Source organism: Enhydra lutris, unplaced genomic scaffold, assembly GCF_002288905.1.
Source record: "Enhydra lutris kenyoni isolate GAN:26980312 unplaced genomic scaffold, ASM228890v2 scaffoldscaffold66, whole genome shotgun sequence".
Lineage (NCBI taxonomy): Eukaryota > Metazoa > Chordata > Mammalia > Carnivora > Mustelidae > Enhydra > Enhydra lutris.
In genome coordinates this window covers 15900659-15924856 of record NW_019154150.1, presented here as the reverse complement: position 1 = coordinate 15924856, position 24198 = coordinate 15900659, and the positions used below count along the sequence as shown (strand labels likewise).

At 46.9% G+C, this 24198-nt stretch overlaps 1 protein-coding gene across 1 annotated transcript in view; it reads left to right on the top strand.

The window, feature by feature from the left end:
- Positions 1-3044: 3044 nt before the first annotated feature.
- LOC111159094 (CKLF like MARVEL transmembrane domain containing 7) overlaps positions 3045-24198 on the top strand; it is a 62234-nt gene continuing 41080 nt past the window's right edge. The window contains exon 1 of the mRNA XM_022521493.1: positions 3045-3231. Within this exon, the coding sequence (XP_022377201.1) occupies positions 3079-3231 (153 nt within the window). The 5' untranslated portion in view covers positions 3045-3078. The remainder of the gene's footprint in view (positions 3232-24198) is intronic.

The following is a 24198-nucleotide window of genomic DNA, read 5'->3' as shown; positions in this document are numbered from 1 at the left end:
GGGGGCCTTAAATGACATACATTGATTGTTCTCACAGTCTTGGAGGCTGGGAAGTCCATAGTAAAGGTGTTAGCCAATTCTGTTTCTGTTGAGAGCTCTTTTCCTAGCTTGCAGATAGCAGCCTTCTTGCTGTGTTTTCCCATGGCAGAGAGGGAGGGAAAGAACTCTCTGGTGTCTCTAATAAGGTCATTAATGCCATGGGTACTAATCCCCTCATGAACTCATCCAACCCTAATTACATCTCTAAGTCCCCATCTCCAAATACCAAAACACTGAACACTGAAGTTAGCACTTCAGTGTATGAATTTGTGGGGGCTGCCTTCAGTGTATAACACTGCCTAATATTCATTCCCCTTTGTGGGACCTGCACCCTGATTTTCCTCTTGGGAACCACCCCTCCCCTACCCCGCTCAGTTCCTGTGGTCCTAGAGAACCACCCACATGCAGCTACTTGGGTAGGTAGAAATTGCCCTGTCCAATGAACGTATCTACCCCCTGGATATAATAATCATTATATTTAATAATCATTATATTTAGGAGAACCATGACCTATATTTGGACCAATCAGAGAGCTGCTATAGGTTGAATTATGCCACCCCCCCCAAATTCATATGTTGAAATCCTAGCCCTTGATGTGACTGTATTTGGAGATGGGGCCTTATGAGAGATAGTTGAGGTTAAATGAGATCACAAGGGTGGGGCCCTAATCCCATAGGATTGGTGTCCTTATAAGAAGAGGAAGAGACCCCAGACCTCCCCCCAACCCAACTCTTTGTCTCTCACCCCCAGTCCCTATGCACAGAGGGGTGAGGACATGTGAGGACCCAGTGAGAGGGGTGAGTGTCTACGATCCAGGAAGAGAGGCCTCGCCAGAAATCAGCTCTGATGGCCCCTCGATCTTGGACTTCCTGCCTCCAGAACCATAAGAACAGAAGTCCTGAGCATGCCTGATTTGAACTCCTGGTTCTGCCTGTGCCTGAACTAGGTCTCATGTCTGCATACCGCACTTACACAAGCCAATGAATTCTTTTTGCCTGAGTTTGGTTTCTGTCACTTGCAACCAAAAGCACTGTGACTGATACAGAGTCAGCTCTCATTTTATTATGTTCTTTTAGTATATCTGACCAGAGAGGTCATCATAATTACATTGGTGTAAATGAGCTGTAGTCAGACAGTGACACAATAATTGAAGCCTTGGAACCTACACTCCCTCGGGGCAGGTGAACAGAGAAGAACTTGGGAATTCTTGAATTCTCACCAGCTCCTTGGAGATCGTGCATCTGTTCGGCTTTCTCCCAGAGTGTGAAATCTTTAAGTGGGGTTAGGGAGTCCTCTGCCTAAGCCCTTGCTCCTCCAAGGGACAGCCCTTCCCACCAAGAGGCATCACACCAGCGTAGAAATCTCCGTATTCGTGGTAGCAGGTTCGATCTATGGAGTCTTCTTGCACACCAGTCTGGCACATTGGCCAAGCACCTTGCTCAAGTTTTTTTTTTTTTTTTTTTTTTAAGATTTTATTTATTTATTCGACAGAGATCACAAGTAGGCAGAGAGAGAGGGGGAAGCAGGCTCCCCGCTGAGTAGAGAGCAGAGAACCCAATGCACGGCTCCATCCCAGGACCCTGAGATCATGACCTGAGCCAAAGGCAGAGGCTTAACCCACTGAGCCACCAAGGTGCCCCTGATGGCAGTCTTCTAATTGGACAGCGCGGGCATCCTGTAATTTCTGAGAGGCAGATTTTTTTGGTGATTTACAAATGAAGTTAGAAGTTTGGCCACAAGGAACACTCTGCTCAAAGGGAACACTGATAACATATCTGCCGGTGGTAGCCCCCGTTGGGCCTGTCTTCATTCAGAAAATAACCCAGAGGGGCTCAGTTCATGATCTCGGGGTCCTGAGATTGAGAGCCTTGTGTCGGGCTCTACACTCAGTGTGGAGTCTGCTTGTCCCTCTCCCTCTGTTCCTCCCCCTGTTCTATCTCCCTCAAATAAATAAGTAAAATCTTAAAAATAATAACCCAGAAGGGAAACAACCCAGTATGCTTCACAGCTTCTTCTTCTTTTTTTTTTTTTAATTTTATTTATTTGACAGATAGAGACCACAAGTAGGCAGAGGCAGGCAGAGGCTCGCTGCTGAGCAGAAAGCCTGTTGTGGGCCTGGATCCCAGGACCCTGAGATCATGACCTGAGCTGAAGGCAGAAGCTTTAACCCACTGAGCCACCCAGGCGCCCCTGTTTCACAGCTTCTAATGAAAATAAACGTAGGCTCACCTTGTGACCCAGTAAGTCCACTCACAGGTATTTACCTCAGAGAAATGAGAGCTTACCTCCACCAAAACGAACAAAACTTTCCAGAATGTTCACCACAGCTTTATTAGGTACAACAGGAAGATCTCAAATGCAGTGTTGAGTTAAAGCAGCCAGACACAAATGAGACTACTCGGTACTATTCCAAGTATAGCAAGTCCAGAAACAGGCAAAACAAATCTATAATGACAGAAAGCAGAATAGTGTGGTTGCCTCAGGCTTGGGGGCCAAGGGTGCCATGAGGGAAGGTAGATTGGGAAGAAGCACAAGGGATCTTTGGGGGGTATTGGCACGTTCTATTGATCTGGTGATGGTTACACAGGTGTGCATGTAAAGGGAAAGTAATGGAGCTGAACCCGGAGGGTTTGCGCACTTCAGTGGGTATAAGTTACACTTGAGTCAAGGCCTCTTCCCACACGCCCGCAGCCACGCCCACACAAAACCCCCGGAGGCCCAGACCCAGCTGCGGCCGGGCCCTGCCCGCTCCCTCCAGGCTAGCTTCCGCGCCTCCGCGACGGCAGGGAGGCCGCGCTCTCCCGGGAAAGCGCCGGCCCGCCCCCCAAGTCCGATTGTGTCCCGCTGAGGCGGACCGCGGTCTCCCGCGCGGGTCCCGGACGCGTGCGCCCCGCCCCACCGGCGCCCCGCGACCGCACGCCCGGGCCCGCTCCGCCCCGGCCCCGCCCCCGGCCCGCCCCGGCCCGCCCCGCCCCGCTTATCTGGCGGGTCGGCGGTGGCCGGGCAGGCGGCGGGCGGCGGGTGGGCAGGGGCCGCGCGATGTCGCACGGAGCCGGGTTCGTCCGCACCACGTGCAGCAGCGGCGGCGGCCCGGGGGCCGGCGCGGGACAGCCGAGCGCGAGACCCTCGGAGGGGCCGCTGGACCCCGGCTACCCCCGCACGTACTCGGCCCTGCTGAAGGTGGCGCAGATGGTAAGAGAGGCCGGGGCGCGGGGCCGGGGTCTCGCGGAGAGGCGGGGCAGGAAGGGGAGCCGGGCGGTGGCGCGCGGGGCGGCTGGAGCCGGGCGGAGCCCGCCGGACCACCGCGCGGCGGGCGGGGCGGGGCACGGCACGGCGCCGCCACAGTCAAGTTCCGGGAGGGCTTCCTTCGGAAAGTTGGGTACGCTGCCCCGGCCCTGGAACTCAGCCGCGACACCGCCCTCGCTCCCGCAGACGCAGGTCTCCAGGGCCCCAGGCTTTTTTCCAGCCAGCCCATTGCGGGGCCCGGCCCGCTTTCCGACAGAAAGCGCAGGCAAAAGTTGCTTTTCCTCTTCCTTCCTCTTCTCTTGGCCGCGCCGCTTCGAACCCGAGCCGGGGGTGTTAGAGTCGCCAGGCGGGGCGCTGAGGCGGCGAAACCCGTTCTTCTCCCCCTCGAGGCCTCCTCTTTCCTCCCAGCCAAAGAGAGCAGGGTTGCCCTGCTCTGGGCGCAGTTTCGCAGAGGAGAGGAAGTCCGAAGTTCTCAGTTTCCTGGTGGGGAAACGGAATGGGGATCCTCGGAGACAGCCGTCCTAGACCCCCGACCTCTCAGGTTCAAGGGAGGGTCCGGGTCTTAGGGGGCCGCTGGAAGGCGGAGGATCGATGGGGAAGCTCCGTTTTGAGGAGCCTGTGCACTAGTCCCCCTGCTAACTGTAGGAAGTATCCAACCCTGTATTTACTGTTTTTTCCTATATATACATACTTATGATAAAGTTTAATTTATCAGTTAGGCATAATAGGAGATTAACAATGACTAATAAATAGAACAATTATAACTATATGCTGGAATAAAAAGTATGTAAATGTGGTCTCTCACTCTCAAAATGCCTTTTTGTACGAACTCACTCTTCTTGTGCTGATGTGAGATGAAAAAATGCCTGACGGATGAGATAAAGCATTAGGCTGCTATTGATCTTCTGACGAATCAGCAGAGCAGAGGGTCATCTGCTTCTGCTTTATGGTTGACTGTGGGTAATTTAGCAAAACTGCGGATGGGCAGTGCTGGGGAGTCCTCATTTGGGAGAGCCAGAGTCACCCGAATGGGGAGTCACCTATGAAGCCTGACAGGCTGCAGGTCTGAGCCCTGAGTAGGACGAGCGAGGTGCAGGTGGTGGTCTCCACCAAGGCTGATGTCATCTGGCCTGTTCTCTTGTTCCCCACTCTTCTTTTTCCCCATTTTTTTTCTTCTTTAAACACATTTTCATCTTAAACACCTTTCCCATTCGTCTCATGTGTATTGTGAAACTAGGTTGGGCTCTTGGTGAGTCCACTCATTGAAATGTTTGTAGCAAGAATAGTGGCGGGGGAAGTGGTAGTTTTGAAGAGGCATGTGGAGAAAAGAAGGTGGATATAGGGACAAGGTTACGCAGCCAGAAGCCGGTGTTTCCTACGGCAGGCCAGTCCCAGGATGCTGGACACTGTGAGAGCTTGCCCGTGAATCCGCCGCACTTTGTTCTGGTGTGTGTAAAGGGGGCTCTCATTTCCTGCTCAGGCCACATCTGAAGGGAGGGGTGCTGAGTTCTCTTTTCTCTAAGAAGGGTGTCTAGATGGACCAAAAATTAGGAAGTGTTAGCTATGAACAACAACACATTGTGCTGAGGAGTGTTGGTTTTGAGCCAGGCATTTTTGGACTCACATTAAGACTGCTGATCAGCCAAATAGAGGGGACCAGCCTACCTCTTCATCCTTAAAAGGTGAGCGGGAATGAGACAGACCCTGATGGAGACTGGAAGACATGTTATGAATCAAATAATAAGTTCAGTGGAAAATTAGTACCAGAAGGACCACTTCTTCTGGTCCATGAGTTTCATGGACAAAGGTCATGGGTTTAAGAAGGCACCTGTTGTATGCTAGAACACGCTGAAGAGTAAATAAGGCAAATCAGTCAAATAGGGGAGATAAACATTAATAAAACGATTATAGATCTGTAACTGTAAACTGGGACAGGAGCTCGGAAAAAGAGGTATTAAGTGTCATAGAGAATTAAATGGAGAGTCTGACCTGTCTGGGTGGTGAGGAAGGGCTTCTCTAAGGAAGGGATATTATATTAGAAGAATGAGGGAACAGCATTTCCTGAAGAAGGAGAAACCCAGACAGTGACTCTGCAAGTCTGGAAGAAGGAGTATTGCTGTGGTTGGAGGGGAGGGGACAGAGGTGGAAGTGGTTTGGGTGAGACTGGAGAAAAATGCAAGGGCCAGACCCTTGGGACCTGCAAGATCACCTCGAGGGTATGGTCCTTCATCTAAGAATACCAGGGAAGCATCCTGTCACCATCCACCCAAGTGGTGGTTTTCAAACCAGGGCTGTACCGCCCCCTAGAGTTTATTTTGGAACTTTATGGAAACTTTTGGTTGTGGCAGGGTTTAGGATCATATTATATATATACATTTTATTAATTTCAGGATAATAATGAGAGCATTGCCAATATTTGGTATCCTAAAGAGATGTTTTATCTGGAAGAAGCTTAAAGTAGCCTACGCAGGCTGGGTGGAAGCTGAGTGGTGTTGTGAGTCAGGGGAGGGTACACTCAGTTTTCTGGCACGAGAGAGCATTCTAAATACCCTCCAGCAGCCAGGGCGATTATGAGCTTCACTCTGAAAATTCACAGCCCAGTTCCCAAACAGAATTGGACTGTGGGGGGAGCCCAGCCTCTGGTGTAGCTGGGAATGGACTTATGCGTGGAGAATGACCCAGCATAACCCAGAATGGTCCACCCCTCTTTGTTCTGCTTTATGTCTCTGTAGCAGGGCAGCACCAGCTGGGTTCCCAAATGCAGTCTGCACACCCCTGTCCTATTTCCTGGAAGGCAGAGGGTTAAAGGGGTTAAAGGCAACGAAGAACCTCACTGCCAAGATTCTTTTACTCGCGGCGCAGTCCTGATCCAAGAACAATTTTCCATCAATAGTCAAACAAATAAAAATAATAAAACATAACAAGTTAGGAGCTTTATTCCCAATGACAGAAGTAATGCTTGTTCTTTGTAGAAATTTGGGGAAACATGGGGCCCCTGGGTGGCTCAGTCGTTAAGTGTCCGCCTTCGGCTCAGGTCATGGTCCCAAGGTTCTGGGATCGAGCCACCCATTGGGCTCCCTGTTCAGTGGGAGGCCTGTTTCTCTCTCTTCCACTCCCCCTGCTTGTGTTTCCTCTCTCGCACGCTCTCTGTCAAATAAATAAAATCTTTAAAAAAAAAAAAAGAAAGAAACTTGGGGAAACACACAAAAAAAGCAGACTGTTTTCCAAGATTAGTCTTTATTTTTTTTTTAAGATTTTATTTATTTATTTAGCGGACAGAGATCACAAGTAGGCAGAGAGGCAGGCAGAGAGAGAGGGGAAGCAGGCTCCCCGCTGAGCAGAGAGCCCAATGCGGGGCTCAATCCCAGGACCCTGAGATCATGACCTGAGCCGAAGGCAGAGGCTTTAACCCACTGAGCCACCCAGGCGCCCCTAAGATTAGTCTTTAAAGTAAAATCTTATACCATTTCATAGTAGACATCTATAATTTGGGGTAGTTTCTTTCTTTCTTTCTTTTTTTTTTTTTTTTTTAAGATTTTGCTTATTTGACAGAGAGAGAGAGCATGAACATGGGGGAGAGGGAGAAGCAGGGAGCCCCATGTGTGGCTTGATCCCAGAACCCTGGGATCATGACCTGAGCCGAAGGCAGACACTTAACCAACTGAGCCACCCAGGGGCCCCTGTTTTGTTTTATATAGAAAATTAGAATGACGTATATCTATTTTGTAAAATGCCTTTTTTTTGGCTTAATATGAGATAGATGTTTTCTTGTGTCACTTAATGTTTGTCTGCCATTTGGTTTTTAACAGCATCACTGTAGCCAGTCATGGCTGTACCACGGTCTGGGTGAACAGCTCCCTCCCCCTTGTTGTAGCTCAGAAAGCTTCTAGTTCTATCCATGTACAAACAAAGCCGCGGTGAACTTCTTGTAGAGAAGTCCTGGTATACACATGCCTAAATCCTTCCTCAGGATAAATGGCAGTGACCTTTCACAGAGATAGAGATGAAGTGTTTTGTGCCCTTCAGAGCCTGGTGACATTAAACAGTGATGTAAACGTTTTAATATCTAGAAATTAATGGGTGTCCCTTTATCATCCAGAAATTTCAAGGAGCCAGAGGTGATGGTAATAGTATTTGAAGTTGTAATAGTGTTTTTGGTGTCTGATGGTTTGGGAAAGGAACAATGCCATTGATGGGCTAGAAGATTCTGTAGTGCTCTTCAGTGCACTTGAATCTGAGTAAGACAACAGCATCTGCATAAATTTGAAGAGTGATAGTACCACAGCTTATTTATTCAGGCTGCAAAGCATGTGCGTTTCTGCATTACTGGCAAGAATTCCCCTCCAGGGCACCCCAAAAACCTTTACCTGCCCCCAGATTGGAAACCAGTGGCCGGAGGAGAGGAAAACACCAGATGGAGGGTCCCCTGGGCTACAGGGGCTGGGGGAGCACAAGTGGGTGCGTGTGTGGTCCCGCATGAGGCAGAAGGGAGTCCCACAGGTGTTTGGGCATTACCGTGGGTATTAAAGACCCTCCAGGGCAATCCTGGGCCTCACTCGGGTACTCCCTGTGGGGGTCAGTATGTGTCATCCAATTTCGGGGTCAGGGAAGGGCTCCTCTCTGCTCCCTTCCTCCCAGGTCCTTGCCCTCCCGCCGTGCTCCCAGGGCTTCCTGCTCAGCGCCACTGGACCTCCATCTGTTTCCTCCCCCTGCCTTCTGCCCTCCCGCGCCGGCCCAGGCGTGCTGCCCATGGAAGCCTCCCTCTCACCCGCCGCCTGCCACATGCTTGCTGCCTTTGTCACCAGTTTGGCTCTGCCGCTCCCTCGCCTGCTGCTCACTCTCCGGCATTCCTCACCAGGGCCTTAGCAACTCCTGGCATCCTGGCAACATCCTGGCGCAGAGCCGGCTACTGGCTGGCTGCTGCTGGCTGCTGGTGGCTGGGCAGCCCCAGGGGCTTTTCGGAAGGAAAGGAGAATGGGAGGGATTCTCTCCCCACCCTATCCCAGCTCTGAGGCAGAAATCACAATCAGAACCTAGAAGCTGCTCAGCCTCCTACAGAAAAAGAAGTTCACCTGGTTTGTGTTTTAATCAGCACTGATCTGATTGGAACATGGCCCTTCCTTTCCCCAGGGCAGCCATACTTTTTTTTTTTCCCTTACTTCCAATAGGTAAAAGGATAGGTGGGTTGACAGAGAAGGAGAAATTGTCTGTAAAGCACTTTCCATGTATTCCCCACGGAAAGGATTGCTGTGAAAGATGGGAGGGGTATCATCCTGAGTTTTAAAGATGGAGAAAATACAGTTCCTTAAGAAGGGGATGGGAAGGAGGAAATAAAGGAGAAATGAATTACATCTTCCAGGTACAGAGTAAATTGGAACCTTCTGGAAAGCATCGAGAATTACTAACTATCCTGTGACCGCAGCGTGGTTTTACTCACTTTGTTTCCTAGGTTTTCTTTATTCCCCTAAGACGTTGGCCACAGTGCTAGTGACTGTTTGTGAAGAAGTCTTTTTCGAACTTTTCCTCTGAAGTGATAAAAGTGATACTTCAATAATAATCATAGAGTTGATCACTCACTGAGTTCCCCTTGGGCCAGGTGTTCTACACGTGTTACCTCATTCAATCCCCATGATAAGTCAGTTCTGTCGTTACCTGCATTTTATAGATGAGGAAACAGAGGCAGGGAGGTTTGGTAACTTGCCCGAAGTCACAGCTGTAAAGAATGAGGCTGGGTTTTGAAACAGCCAGCTTGCGTCAGATCTTGAGCTCATGAAAGGACAGTTTGGGGTCATTTCATTCTCATTGCCAATACCCTCTGAGTATTTTCCCGTGTCATTAAGCCTTATTTGAAAATGATGGGATACGTGCATATAAGGCCATTGTTTGGTTGTATCCTAACTGATCCCGTCTGCTCCGTGTGGGTGGATAGGCTGCGGCAGATCTGAAGGGAGGGGCTATGAGACTCGACAGCAGGTGCCAGTGGCAATTTCACCCTTTGCCAGAGATGAAATCAGCCAGAGTAGGGAAAACCCCTCACTGGGGTATTGAACAGTATGTGTATAGTATTTCAGAAAGCATATTTACATGTCATGCATAGGGCTGCTGGAAGGCTTGAGAGGAAACCATCACTAGTATCCTCGTTGGTAAGTCACAAGTGCCTCCTGGAAGGGTTGGGACCAGAGAGGGGAACTAAGGTTTGTGTATTTGCTGTACTGTGTCAGGCAATTTCCCATGCAGTTTCCCTTGGTTTCACCCTTTCAGCGACCCTAGATTATTTATCTTCCCCTTCTTTTGGTTGAATAGAGGCTGAGAGGCATTGTAACTTGCCCAAGGTTCAAATACTCATTTAATTCTGGAGCCAGCATTTGAAGCCAGGTGTGGGCAAGGCCTAGTCTTTTGCCACTGTGGTATGCCGTCCATTCAGGTAGGGTGAGCAGGCTCCCAGTCGAGTCCAGGGTGGCAGATGCACCCCAGGGTGACCCCCAGTGAGTCACAACCCTGTGTAATCCATCCTCTTGAGTGTGGGGGGGCCCTGGGACTTGCCTCCAGCTGATAGAATACAGCAGATCTGACGGGATACCATTCCCATGGCTATGTCATGTCATATGCCAAGGTGAATGGATGTTGCCAATGCAGTTAAGGTCCCAAATCTGTTGATTCTGAGTTAATCAAAAGGAGATCGTCTCCAAGGGAGCCTGATTTACTCATGTGGAAGTCCTTAAAAGAGGTACTGGTGGGGGAGTGAACCTGCGTGGCTCAGTCAGTTAAGTGTCTGCCTTCGGCTTAGGTTATGATCCTAGGGTCCTGGGATTGAGTCCACACCAGGCTTTCTGTTCAGCTGAGAGCCTGCTTCTCCCTCTCCCTCTGCCCCCGCCCACCACGCCCACCCCCTGCTCCTGCTTTCTCTCTATCTCAAATAAGTAAACAAAAATCTTAAGAAAAAAAGAAGAAGGGGTGCCTGGGTGGCTCAGTGGGTTAAGCCTCTGCCTTCGGCTCAGGTGATGATCCCAGGGTCCTGGGATCGAGCCCCACATCGGGCTCTCTGCTCAGCAGGAAGCCTGCTTCCCTTCCTCTCTCTGCCTGCTTCTCTGCCTACTTGTGATCTCTCTCTGTCAAATAAATAAATAAAACCTTAAAAAAAAAAAAAAAAAAGAAGAAGGTACTGGGTCCTTCCCAAGAGGGAGGTTCTCCTGCTGGCCCTGAGAAGTCATCTGCTTTGGGAGTGAGGCAAGGGGCCAGGCAGAGGCCCATGTGGCAAGCATCCATGAGTTGTGTCTAGAAGCGGAGAGCAGCCCTCAGCTGATGGCCAGAAAAACAGACCAAGTCCTACAGCTCAAGGAACTAAAATCCGCCATCAACCACGTGACCTTGGAAGAGGGCCCCAAGCCTCAGATAAAGCCCCAGGCTGGCCAATATCTTGCTGCAGCCTTGTGAGACCTAGAGCAGAAGACTCCCACCTGGAGCTCCTGGCCAGTGGAAGCGGTGACAGGATAAATAAATGTTCTAAGCTACTTAGTTTGTGGTCATACTCCTGCATCCACAGAAGCCTCTCCTGTGTCTGCTCCTTGTCAGGGACGATGGGGCAACAGTAGTGCCATCCTTATAACAGTAAAGACCATATTATTTTTATATGAGTTATGATCATACATCACTGAATTCCTGGGCAGTGGATCTGTTGAGCCCTTGCTGTGGGCATTGTGCTGCCTGCTTGATCTACAAGAACTCACTTGTCGTTATAGCATTTCTAGGAGGTGTCCATATTCCCATTTTACAGATGAGGAAACATGTGGGGGGAGGGGGCCTTCTCTGCAGCCTTTAGGCTTGTTAAAATTGCCTCCCTCTCCCAGCAGTCCTCTTTTCTTCCATGGTCCCTTCCAGAGCCATTCTAAAAAATAAAAGTCCTGATGCAAACAGAAAGTATGACTGTGTAATTGTTCAGATTATGTTTACTTTTTAAAAACAGATAACATGATCAGGGCGCCCAGGTGGCTCAGTGGGTTAGGCGTCCAACTCATGATCTCGGCTCAGGTCATGATCTCAGGGCCATGGGACTGAGCCCTGCATCAAGCCGCACGCTCAGCTGGGAGTCCACTTGAGATTCTCTCTGTCTCTGTCTCTCGCCTCACCAACTCGCTCTCTTTCTCCCTCTCTTAAATAAGTACATCAGTCTTAAAAAAAACAGATAACAAGATCAAGATTTTAAAAGTATAAAAACTTCAGTTTCCACTTTCCCTCCCTGGAGGCCACCAGTGATACCAGTTTCTTGTATATCCTTCAGGAATTATTTTGTGCTTCTCTGTGTCTGTGTGTGTGTCTGTGCACGCATGTGTGTCTCCTCTCTCACCCCCCATGGGAGCATACTTAAACTCACTGTTCTGTACTTTTGTTACTTAGTTTTCCATCTTGGAGCTAATCCCACGTCCATTCAAAAAGAGTTCTCATTCTCTGTAACAGCTGCATTGCCTTGCAGAGAATGGATTTACCATCATTTATTGAATTAGTCCCCACTGACAGCACTTGGGTTATTTCCAATCTCTTGTTCGCCCAGTGCTGTGGCAGATAGCCTTGTATGTAACACAGTTTGGTACGTGTATGGGAATATCAGAAGGAGAAGGCCCTAAAATAGAATTCCTGGACCAAATGTGGCCCGTTCTTGGAAATCTTTCATCTGTCCCAAAAGTGAGCGTGACAGACCTTACCTTGTGATCTTCTCCTTCAGGCCGTCAGGCGTCTTCCACATCCAAGACTGCTTAGTGTTTGGTGTTCAGAGTTGCACTTAGCATTAAGATATTAAGAACTGGGAAAGTTTAGGGAACAAGAAAATTGTGTGACCAGCATTTTTCTTAGAATTTCCCAACATCCATCACAGGGAGTGTTGAAGTCCGCTCCCGTAGAGTAGAGCTAGAGATGTTCTTGTGCATTTGGTCGGTTCTGAGTGAGGGAGGCAGGCAGGGGCAGGAGAAGGAGCCGGACAAAGATGGGTTTTATAAGTCTAAGCATCAGCCTGATGTTTCAGGGATCTCTTGAAAGTGAGTACACCCTAGAGATTCTCCTGTTTTGAGGCTGGGGAGCTGGGCTTTTGTACTCTTTATTGACTATGGACCTGGGGTGGTGGGGAGTAGATAAACTCCCAGGAACCTCTGAGCCAGACCGCTGCAGCTGTCTAAGGGGGAATCATTAGTGCACGTGGGCGGGGTTAGCAGCAGCGCCCCCTGCAGTGCCTGGGCAGTGGTGCACCGACCTGGCTAAACGGAGCCATTGGAGTTGCTTCCCGTCATTCTGATCTCTCCTGAGGCTCTGAGCTGATGCAGTCTGGGGCCAGCTGACTGCAGACTGCTTCTACCCGCAAAACTGACTTATCAGTATTCTTGCCCCAGGCCCCCTCTGGATCTGCAGTGCCAGGCTGCTCAGCCTTCCAGACTTCTGACATTACTTTTTGAGGTCCACTTAAATAGACCTGTTATTTTTTGTCATTTCCTATTTGAAACAAGAGGAGAGGAAAACAAATCAACGTGTACTGGATGAAAAATAAACTCAATAGGGAGCAAAAGTATTTCTGTAACCTTTTAGAAGGGAATGATAAACAATGTCACTGCCATCATACTATAGATAACTTGATTATATCTGTTTTAACTCCTTGGAAAAACTTAAGAACAGAACCACAGGAATTTTTCCTGGAGAAAAGCAATTTGATTTCAGAGCTGGGGCCTCTTTGACATACTGTTGTGAGTTTCACGTGGAAAAGGTAAAAGAGGCCCCAATAACTTTCGTATTGATGTGACCTGGTTTTACGAGGGTTCCTTAAATATTACCATTACTGAGCAGTACATCCTGTTTATTGACCGCCGCTTAAGTCAGAGGAAAAAAATCTCTGCCGCATAACGTGCATTCCCCTGGATCTAACGGGGTCTCCTTGCTGACCTACTCTCACAGTTTGTGGTGACATCTGTCCCACATTTAGAGATGTGATTGCTACTTCAACATACAGTTGCTTGCTGTGATTTAGGGATGAAAAATTACTTTCTAGTTTAGTGGGTTGAAAGATGGCCCCCAGAATATAGGTCTGCGTCCTTACCCTTGGAACCTGTGAACGTGACCTTATTTGGAACAAGGGTATTTTCAGATGTAATGAAGTTCAGGGTCTTGAAATGATTTATCTGAATTACCTGTGAAGTCCCTAAGTCCAATGACAAGTGTTTTTAGAAGAGACACACAAAGGAGAAGGGGAGGGGACTGTTGGCTTTGAAACCCTCTCCTACCTTCCCCAGGTGTAATAGGAAACCAGCCTCCATACTGGGAGGGCAGGCAGAGCTGAGGAAGGAAGCTCATTTAATAAACAAAGGGAACTTAGATAAGAGACTTTTCTTGGTCAGCAGCAAGTTGAGTCAGTTCTGCACCTGCCCAACAAACCGTAAAAGTTTACATCAAGGCCTTAACTGGATTCAGTCACATATATGGTCCAGATGTTCTCAACATTGCCTCACTGTCTCAAGGCTGTGTCCTTGGAGCAGCCTCTAGGAGCGGGAAGGGTCAGTGGAACCCACATTCCAAGGACAGGGAAGGGGCAAGGACCTCTGAGTGCCCAGGTCCAGCTTACAGGTCAACTGGTGGTCACATCGGTTTGATGACCTTCTCCAACAGTGACATGAAGATGTGGCAGAGATTGCAGTGATGTGGCCATGAGCCCAAGGACACCAAGGCAGCCACTGGAGGCTGGAAGAATCAGTGAATGGATTCTCCCTAGAGTCCCCAGAGAGAACTAGGTCCTGTCGCCACCTTGGTTTAAGCCGGATGATACTGATTTCTGGGTCTGATTTACAGACTTGTGAAAGAATAAATTTCTGTTATTCTAAGCCACCAAGTTGATAGTAATTTTTTACAGCAACCACAGGAAACTAGTACAGCCAGTTCAAGACTTTCCACTGTGGTTAAATTCTAAAAATCCTTAGCAGCATAGACTGTAGACTTTTACTATTTTCTCCGTGAAGAGGCATTGCTTGCTTCTAGGAACAGTGTTTCAGAGAAGAGATGGCCATCCCCTGACACTCTGGATGGCAATTACATCTCAATCTTCTTTATTTTAGTACATCTTTTTCCTTAATAGCTTATTCAAAAAGAGAAGCAGTCCTTGAATTTCTGCTGAGAAAAGCAGGACCATAAAGATAGAGCAAACATGAAGAGAGCATCGGAGAGTCATTCTCAGATGCAGAGTAGAGACAAAAGATGAAAAGTACATTCCAAAGAACTGCTTCTGGCTTTCTTAGGGCATTGAATGAAATGTCCCCAATTCCCCCAAACCATTAGATTGCCAAGTAAATTTTATAGCATTCTAGTAGAACTTTTAAAGATAAGATATTGCAGCCCCAAAATATGTCGTCTTTTTTTTTTTTTAAGATTTTATTTATTTATTTTATATATAGAGAGAGACCATAAGAGAGGGAACACAAACAGGGGGAGTGGGAGAGGGAGAGGCAGGCCTCCTGCCGAGCCCGATGTGGGACTTGATCCGGGACCCTGGGACCATGATCTGAGCCAAAGGCAGATGCCTAATGACTGAGCCACCCAGGTGCCCCCAAAATATGTCTTAAGGTGATCGAGTTAGCCTTGCTTGTGAAATAGTTGCAATTTTTAAAAAATGTTTGTAAGGGGCTCAGTTGGTTAAGCATCTGCCTTCAGCTCAGGTCATGATTCCCGGGTCCTGGGATGGAGTCCCACATTGGGCTCCCTGCTCCGTGGGGAACCGACTTCTCCCTCTGCCTCTTCTGCTCCTCCTGCTTGTGTTCCCTCTCTCTTTCTCTCAAATAAAATAAAAATTTTAAAAATATATAAAAATTAAAATATTTGGAGATGTGCCCTGTGACTTAAGTCTCTAATTATAAATACGTTTATACTTTTAATTTATAAATAATTCCAGATTTACAGAAACTTTGCAAGAACAGTACAAAGAATTCTCCATATATCCTCCCCCGCAGATTCTCAACTATTAACCTTTTATTTTTTTTTTTTTATTTATTTATTTTTTTTAAAGATTTTATTTATTTATTTGACAGAGGGAGATCACAAGAAGACAGAGAGGCAGGCAGAGAGAGAGATGTGGGGGGGGAGCAGGTTCCCCGCTGAGCAGAGAGCCCGACGCGGGACTCGATCCCAGGACCCCGAGATCATGACCTGAGCCGAAGGCAGCGGCTTAACCCACTGAGCCACCCAGGCGCCCCTCAACTATTAACCTTTTAACACACTTGTCTAATAATCATTTTGCATATATATACGTCTATATTATTTTTTCCTTGAATCAGTTGAGAGTAAGCTGCAGACGTCATGTTCTTTTGTCCAGGAATACTCCAGTGTGCATTTCCTAAATCAGGAAATTACTGACACCAGCCCTATTATCTCTCCCACCAGCCTTATTCAGATTTCGCCAGTTGACCCACTGATGTCCTTTTTCTCCTCTAGCATCCCATCCTGGATCATGAGTTATATTCATTTGTCCTTAATCTCCTTCAAGCCGGAGGAGTCCTTTTTGTTTTTCATGACCTTGACATTTCCAAAGAATCCAGGACAGAGCCACCCTATCACTGGATATTAAAGTTGGTTTGGAGGGCAGTGTTTTATAGCCACAGTTGATGCAAAGGAAGAAGAAGGGGAAGAAAACACGTTTGGATCCTGACATACACCTTATCTCAATTTTTATGCTTACGAGACCCTTTTGTAAACTTCCTCTCCAAAGTTAATTGTTTATGTGGAGCTTAACTGCTTGTCCTAGTCAAAAAAACAACGATGACAAAAAGACAAAAAAGAAAGACTTAGCTCACATGTCACATCCTTGGGACAATGGCTAAATTTTCCTGAGGGCTCGTCACCTACCATTTTCCGTTCTATGAACTTGACAGGAATGACCTCACTTAATCTTCCCGACCTTCCCCTATCATTTAGGTACTACTGTTTTTCATATTTCATTGCAAGCGTCGGAATTCACCGTAATTGTGCAGTCAGTTACTGCGGTACAGGGTTCAGTGCGGTGACAGATACTTAGCTTTTCACCCCAAGCTCACGCTCCCTCTTTTGCGGTGTGGGCTGGTTCCTGATGGACAGCTGTATAGGCAGACATTTCCTGCCGGCTGTGTCCGCGTGGCTCTGCCGCTAGTTCTCGCCAGTGGAATCCGAATAGAAGAGGTATTTGTCGCTTCCTGCTGGAGGCTTTTAAGGGGCAGGATTCTCTACTCTTTCCTTTTCTGTCAGCTATACGTGAAGGCTCCAAGGCCCTATTTCTCATATTTTACAGATCAGGAAACAGAAACCAATCTAAGGGTAGAGACTGCCTGCTTTCCCGCTAGACCACTCCCTGTCCTGCCCCTGAGAGGCCTTCTCCAGTGCCCTCCTCTGAAGTCGTCCCCCTAACACTGCCCTAACCCCACCACCCTGTCGTTTTGCCCAGTCTTGATTCCTTCACAGCAGTTCTTTTTTTTTTCTTTAAGATTTTATTTATTTATTTGAGAGAGAGAGAGATAGTGAGAGAGAGCAAGAGCAGGGGGAGGGAGAGAGCAGACTCTCCACTGAGCAGGGAGCCTGACGTGGGGCTCAATCTCAGGACCCGAGTGAAGGCAGATGCCCGACCGACTGAGCCACCCAGGTGCCCAGTTTTGTTTTGTTTTTAATGAATGAAAGTATATTTTCTTGCCAAAGCCCCTGGTAATAGCCCTCCTTTCAAAAAAGTCAGCCCACATGAAATGCTTGAGACCTGGATCTTCCTCAGAAGGTGTGGTAATGCCATGTGGGGAGGTGTCTGCGAGGGGCTGGGGGTGGGCCCCGCTATGGGAAGGGCCCCTGTGCCAGGCCTGGAAGCACCGCGTGCCCACAGTACTAACTTCAGGCCAGGATGTTGGTGGGGGGGTCTCCCTGCAGAGGGAGGAGAGGATGAGGAAGATGCAGGTGAGACCTCAGTAGGGAGAGACTAAGATGCCCGGCCTGGAGTTTCTGGTAAAGTGACATTCGCTGCCCTGGCTGCCGGTGTGAGAGCACCTCTCTTTCCTATTTAGTTGACTTGACAGGTTTCCACTGACTCACACTGTGAAAACAGCGGGTTGCTGTGCCAGAGCAAACAGAGACAAGCCTAGGGATGAGGGAAGTGTCTGTCAGTGTGTCAAGCTGTCAGGACAGGATTCCGAATTTAACACGATGCTGGCAGACGCTGAATAGTGGCATTACAGAGTTGGATTAAAGGCTAAACAAATCCAGTGCCAGATGTGGCGAGCTCGCTTTTGGATTTCTATTTCTGGCTCAGGCGCCAACTCTGTGGTGGCGTCCTAGTCGTGGCCCTTTGGCTGGCAGGGTGCTGTTTCCCGGGACTTCATCATATATGCCTGTTCTGAGGCTCCAGTGATGAACAGGGCAAGTCCATGTCTCCCCTGTGGGCACAAAATCCAGACCCTGAACAGGTGTCAGGTTTCATTACCTCTGAGGCATGGCTAAGAAAAAAAGAAAATGGTAATTTGATGACATTTCTCTTTTTTTTTTTTAAAGATTTTATTTATTTATTTGAGAGAGAGTGAGAGAGAGCATGAGCGAGGAGAAGGTCAGAGAGAGAAGCAGACTCCCCGTGGAGTTGGGAGCCCGATGCGGGACTCGATCCCGGGACTCCAGGATCATGACCTGAGCCGAAGGCAGTCGTCCAACCAACTGAGCCACCCAGGCGTCCCCGATGACATTTCTCTTATTGGAATTTTTATTTTATGCTCATTGGAAGAGTTCTCTTACTTTTATTATTTATTTATTTATTTATTTGAGGGAAGAGAGGGGGAGGGGAGGAGAGGGGAGAGGAGGGGCAGAAGGAGAAGAAGAAGGAAAATCTTAAGTAGGCTCCATGCCCAGTGTGGAATGTGATGGGGGGCAGGGTGCTTGATCTCAGGACCCTGAGATCATGATGTGAGCTGAAATCAGGAGTTGGACACTTCACTAACTGAACCAAAAGGCACCCCTCGAAGAGTTCTTTTAGACTTAATTAAATTGGAATTCTATATACTCTTAGGAATACATAAAAAGAAAAACTGATGAAGGAAAAAAAATTGCTTAAGATATTCCTACAACCTTTTTTACCGTCAGAGCCCTCCTCTTCTAAATTCCTTTTTTTTTTTTTTTTTTAAGTATTTTTATACACCCTGTTGTCCTTTGTGCCATCAAGAGTGAGAGCAGTGGAGCATTCCTTAGAAGAGTTCATAAAAGAACTGAAAGCCGTTGGTGGTGGGCTCACAGGCTTTCTTTGACTCCCGCTCTGGCAGTGATACTGAACACATCTGATTCCCCATCCCACCGCCTCAGCCCCACAAACCGTTGGTTCTCAGCGCTTTAAGGTGTGCACCACTCCTGTCTCTGGAATGTTCTTCCATGCTGCTGACACCCTTCTGAAGTTTTGATGCCGGCATATGGCACAGGGCAGGGAACGATAACTACTCCACAACGACTGTCTAGTTGGCCGACAGCATTTGTAAGTTACAGCCCTGACTCCAGGGAAGTAAAAATGAGCAAGGTGGAGCATCTCTGGATGAGTCAAGTGTGGTTAGTGTCAGGGTGGTGAGCGTCACGAAGGAGGAAGTAGAGGATGCTGTGAGCATAGGTAACAGGGGTCCTCCCTAGTCCATAAGTCAGACTTTTCTAGGGAAGGAACCTCCCCTGAGTATGGGAAGGGGCAAGGTGAGAGGAGAAGGTGGGAATGTCTGGGAGGAGGGAACAGCCTTTGCAAAGGCCCAGCATTGGGAAGGAAGGTAGAGGGCTTGAAAGCTTCTTGGTCAGTTCACAAAATGGGCTTTTCGGTCGTGGTAGAATATGGAATTGCTGCTAGCCACAGAAATTAAAAACAAAATTCACCCATGGCCTCACCATTCCACAGATTCCACAGATCTATTTTGGTCCTTGTCTGAGTGTGTACATCAAGTTTGCAGAGCTGTAATCCTACTGATTATAATCATGGATTCTGCTTCCTCTTTTTTTTTAAAATTACAAAATTCCTTATTTACTAACATGTCTGTTGCTATAAAGTCTTTGTAATTGTGCATAATATGTACAGTCATTGAAATGGATATTCTTTAATTTACTTAACCATTCACTTTTGAACATGTGGGTTGTTTTTGAGCATTTAGCTACCATAAATGATACTACATTGAACATTTGCCGAGGTTGGCAAACTCAGCTCCCTGCATCCAAATCCAGCCTGCCCCCTGTTTTTGTAAATAAAGTTTTATTGGAACACAGCCAAACTCATTCACTTATGTGTATTGCATATGGCTGCTTTTGGGCTGTAGTGGCAGAGCTGAGTAGTTATGACAAAGATTGTATGGCCTTCAAAGCCTAAAATATTGACTTACTGGTCCTTTAAAAAAAAAATCTGTCAACCTCTGGGGGCACCTGGGTGGCTCAGTCTGTTGAGCATCCAACTCTTGATTTCACTCAAGTCCTGATCTCAGGATTGTGAGATGGAGCCCTGCGATGGGCTCTTTGTTAAGCCTGGAGTCTGCTTAAGATTCTCTCTTTCTCCCTTTGCCCCTCCCTACTTGTCGCTAAAAAACAAAGAAATTGTCAACCTCTGTTGTTGTACAATACTAGAGCTTTCTTCTGGTTAGCATTCACTTTCTTAAGATAAATTCCAGGAGAGAGGATTTTTTGCTCAGAGGATATGTATGTTATTTTATTTCAAAGTGATTTCTAATTTACAGCATGTATATGATCCCATATAGATAGTGAAATGTCATGGAAACGAATGAGCCAGTTTATTGACCATTATAAGTTCTAATAATTAGAAGGTATTATTAAAACAACTTTGGTCAATTTTGTTTGTATTCAGAATTTACTAATTTATACCTTCATTGTAAGCTTCTTTTCATTCCCAGTATTTCTTTGAGTTCTTTGCTGTAATAGTGTAACACTAGCTTCTATAACAAATAGACCCTCAATTCCAGTGCTTTCACACAATAACCCTTCCTCTTGTTCCCTGGCTAGGCACCACTCCTTACCTACAGCTCTGTACTTTGGAAGGAGGAGTACAAATTTTGGTATCACTTAGCCATCTCTGCTACAGTTGCTATTTTTTTTTACATTTTAAATCATTTAAAAAATATATAATATACATATCATATATAATATATACTCAATACATAATGTGTATTATGTATAATTATATATATTCACAGAGTTCAGTTCTTGACTTTGGATCAGGTCAGGTTCCTAGGGTCATGAGATCCAGCCCTGCATCAGTCTCTGTGCTGGGTGAGGAGTCTGCTTGTGATTCTCTCTCTCTCTCTCTCTCTCTCTCTCCATCAACCCCACCATTCCCCACTCCCATGCTCTCTCAACAAAGAATTCACAAAGTCTAAAAGGATAAAATTGGGTAAAGTTTCTATACACCTCTCTTGGGCTGCCACAATTCCCTGTGGCAACATTGTTTCCATAGTTCGCTTATACACATTGCTGGTATCTTGCTTTTTAAAGTTTTTATTATGGGAAATTTTCAGCATAAGCCTGCTAAGAATATTATAATGACCCCACTCCAACCCATCACCCGGCTAGAACAATTACCAATACATTGCCAACCTTGTTTCATCTCTGTCTCTGATCTACCCCACAGATTATTTTGGAGTAAGGCCTAGACGCCATATTTCAGTATGCATTCTTTTTTAGTAACAAACACATTAGATTACTATTGTTACAGCTTAAAAAACTAACTATAATTCTTTAACATCATCAAATATCCAGTCTATTCAGCGTTCTTCCAATTGTGTGTTTAAACAAATGGTTTGTTGAAATGAAGATCCAAACAAAAACCACTTATCGTGTTTCATTTATATGTTTCTCAAGTTTCTTTTATGTACTCATTTTTATTTTTATTTATTTATTCTTTTAAAGATTCTATTTATTTATTTGACAGGCAGAGATCACCAGTAGGCAGAGAGGCAGGCAGAGAGAGAGAGAGAGGAGGAAGCAGGCTCCCCATGGAGCAGAGAGCCCAACACGGGGCTCGATCCCAGGACCCTGAGATCATGACCTGAGCCGAAGGCAGAGGCTTTAACCCACTGACCCACCCAGGCGCCCCATCTTTTATGTACTCATTTTTAAATTAAAATTTCTTGAGAGGCAGAGAGCACGTGCAGGAGTGGGGTGGGGCAGAGGGAGAGAGAGAATCCTAAGCAGGCCCCATGCCCAGCATGTAGCCCAACATGGGACTTGATCTCAAGACCCTGAGATCATTACCTGAGCCCAAATCAAGAGTCAGACACTTAACTGACTGAGCCACCCAGGCTCCCTCTCAAGTTTCTTTTAATCTATGCATTCCTTTCCCTCCTTTTTTTTCCTTATTAATTTATTTCTTGAACACACCTACTCATTCATTCCTTTGGTTCATTCCCACTGAGTAGATGTGTCTGAGTGCATCCTTATGGTGTCATTAAGAAGTTCTACAGTCCTCCATGTTTCCTGTAAATTGGCAGTTAGATTTAGAGGTTCTTCAGACTCAGATTTGTCGCAAGACCACATCATGGGTGCTGATGTGTATTTCCATCAGGCAATACATGATCTCTCTTTATTTTCATGATGTTAAGATGGATCAGTAGGCCTGTGTGTTGTCAGCCTGAGCCCTTCATTATAAGGTGGGCAAAAACTATGAAGTTTTTATTTGGAACTTGATTTCAACAAACCAGTTGTTTGTTTGTTGCTTTTTGATATTTTTCACCTTGCTTTTTGATTTTACAGTATATATACACACATATTAGAAGTCATAGCATGGGATTCTGTAATACATATTTACTTATTTGCTTCTTTCCTCAGTCGGTATCTGCCCCACAATTGCCAATTGGGGCAGGAGACCTGTTCCAGAGTCTGTTTCCAGGAAACTCTCTCCACCCCCTCAGTCCTAATGACCAACCTAAGCTTTTCAGATTAAATTTTTATTCTTAACTTTGCACGGACTTTGAAAGTTTGTACGTGCTTGTTGTTCTTTGTAATGATACTTCAGCACTGTGTTCATAGTTTCTATTTGGTGCAAATCCCTGCTCTTCCCTTCCTCTTTGACATTTCTTACCAAGCCCCCTTCTGTCACCTTCTTCTTTTAGGAAGAGGTAAAGTACAAATTACTGAGATAATAAATATTCAAATCGCACAGACCAACTGCCCCTGAACAGATGTCCACTTTTTTTTAAAGATTTTAATTTTAATTTTTCATTTTTATTTTTTTTAAGATTTTATTTATTTATTTAAGATTTTATTTATTTATTTGACAGAGATCACAAGTAGGCAGAGAGGCAGGCAGAGAGAGAGGAGGAAGTAGGCTCCCTGCCGAGCAGAGAACCCGATGTGGGGCTCGATCCCAGGACCCTGGGATCACGACCCGAGCCGAAGGCAGAGGCTTTAACCCACTGAGCCACCCAGGCGCCCCTTTTATTTATTTATTTGACAGACAGCGATCACAAGTAGGCAGAGAGGCAGGCAGAGAGAGAGGAAGGGAAGCACGCTCCCTGCCGAGCAGAGAACCTGATGCGGGGCTCCATCCCAGGACCCTGGGATCACGACCTGAGCTGAAGGCGGAGGCCTTAACCCACTGAGCCACCCAGGTACCCTGAACAGATGTCCACTTTAAGTCAATATCCATCTCTGTTCCTTGGGGCCAAGGAGAAAGTTGAAGAAAAATAAAGGCCAAGCATTTCAGGAAGAGCCCCCTCCCCACTGGGGGGAAAAGGGAAGCTGATGAAGTGGTGGTTTCTATAGTTTCTCACTCACACACCGAAAGAGACTCTTTCCGAGAAGATTCAGTGAAGGAAGAGGCGGTGATAACCCAAGAATGTTATGATACACGGCCTACAGCTTGTTCACCATACTAGAATGTTGCGTGGACCCAGTGAGGCTTTTATTTTGCACATAATACATGTAGAGCATGTAATTTGTGCCTGGTGCTGTGCTCAGTGCTTTTCCAGTATTACCTCGGATGAGCTAACCTCTAAGTGGGGTACTGTTTGTCATCCCCACGTTCCAGATGGGAAAGCTGAGACTCTGGCAGGTCATGTAGCTTTCCTGGGTCACACAGCTAGTGAAATCCCCACTGCTGGAGTGAGAGACTGGTTTAGTCACCTAATCTCTTTATGCCTCAGTTTCTTCATCTGTGAGATGGGGATGATGATATCACCTGGTCCCTAGGCTACTATCTAGATTCTGTATGAAGCATTTGAGCTCTGAGGAAATGTTAATTATTTATTACCTCCTCTCAGTGCCTGGTGAGAACTTTACCCCTTTCTCCAGGAATCAATGGCGTCTGTTCTTCATATTGATAACAGTCCTGTTTCCTACAAGGTCTTCATCCTCTTTTCCCCTTTGCGTGTCCCCTTCTTATTTCTTGGACTCCGTGCTGGTCCTTTTGATGGGAAAGTTAGATTGGCCTAGGTCAGTGTCGGAATGCAGAGAGAACTCACTCCCCCTCGTTCGGGGTACGTGGAACTTTTATTCTGCCCTTAGTGTTCTGGTGTTGAACGTGTCCTATGTGCCAGGCTCTATTCTTGACCCAACAGAGAGGTATCGAGACGATGAAGAATGAACATGGGCTTCGCTCTTGTGTCTGCCACCTGTCAGCTGGGTAACCCCAAGTCAGTCATGTCGCTTTTCTTGGTCTCAAATTTTTCTCCTGAGCGGTAGGAGGCAAATGTTCAAGATTCCTTGTTGTTCTCAGTGTTAGGCGTATGGACGTGCGTGCTGGGTCAGAGTGAGAATCATTGGGTACGTTCAAGAACACCTGGGCCCTGTGGTGGGTGAGCTGTGAGTGTTGGGGGCTCTGCCATTTCCATAGCAGGGGAGTTTCTGGAAGGTTTTTCTGTCATGATCAATAAAATTCCAGGGCAGAGAAAAGGTCAGAGTTTTTGAAAAAAAAGGGGGGGGGCGGTGTGT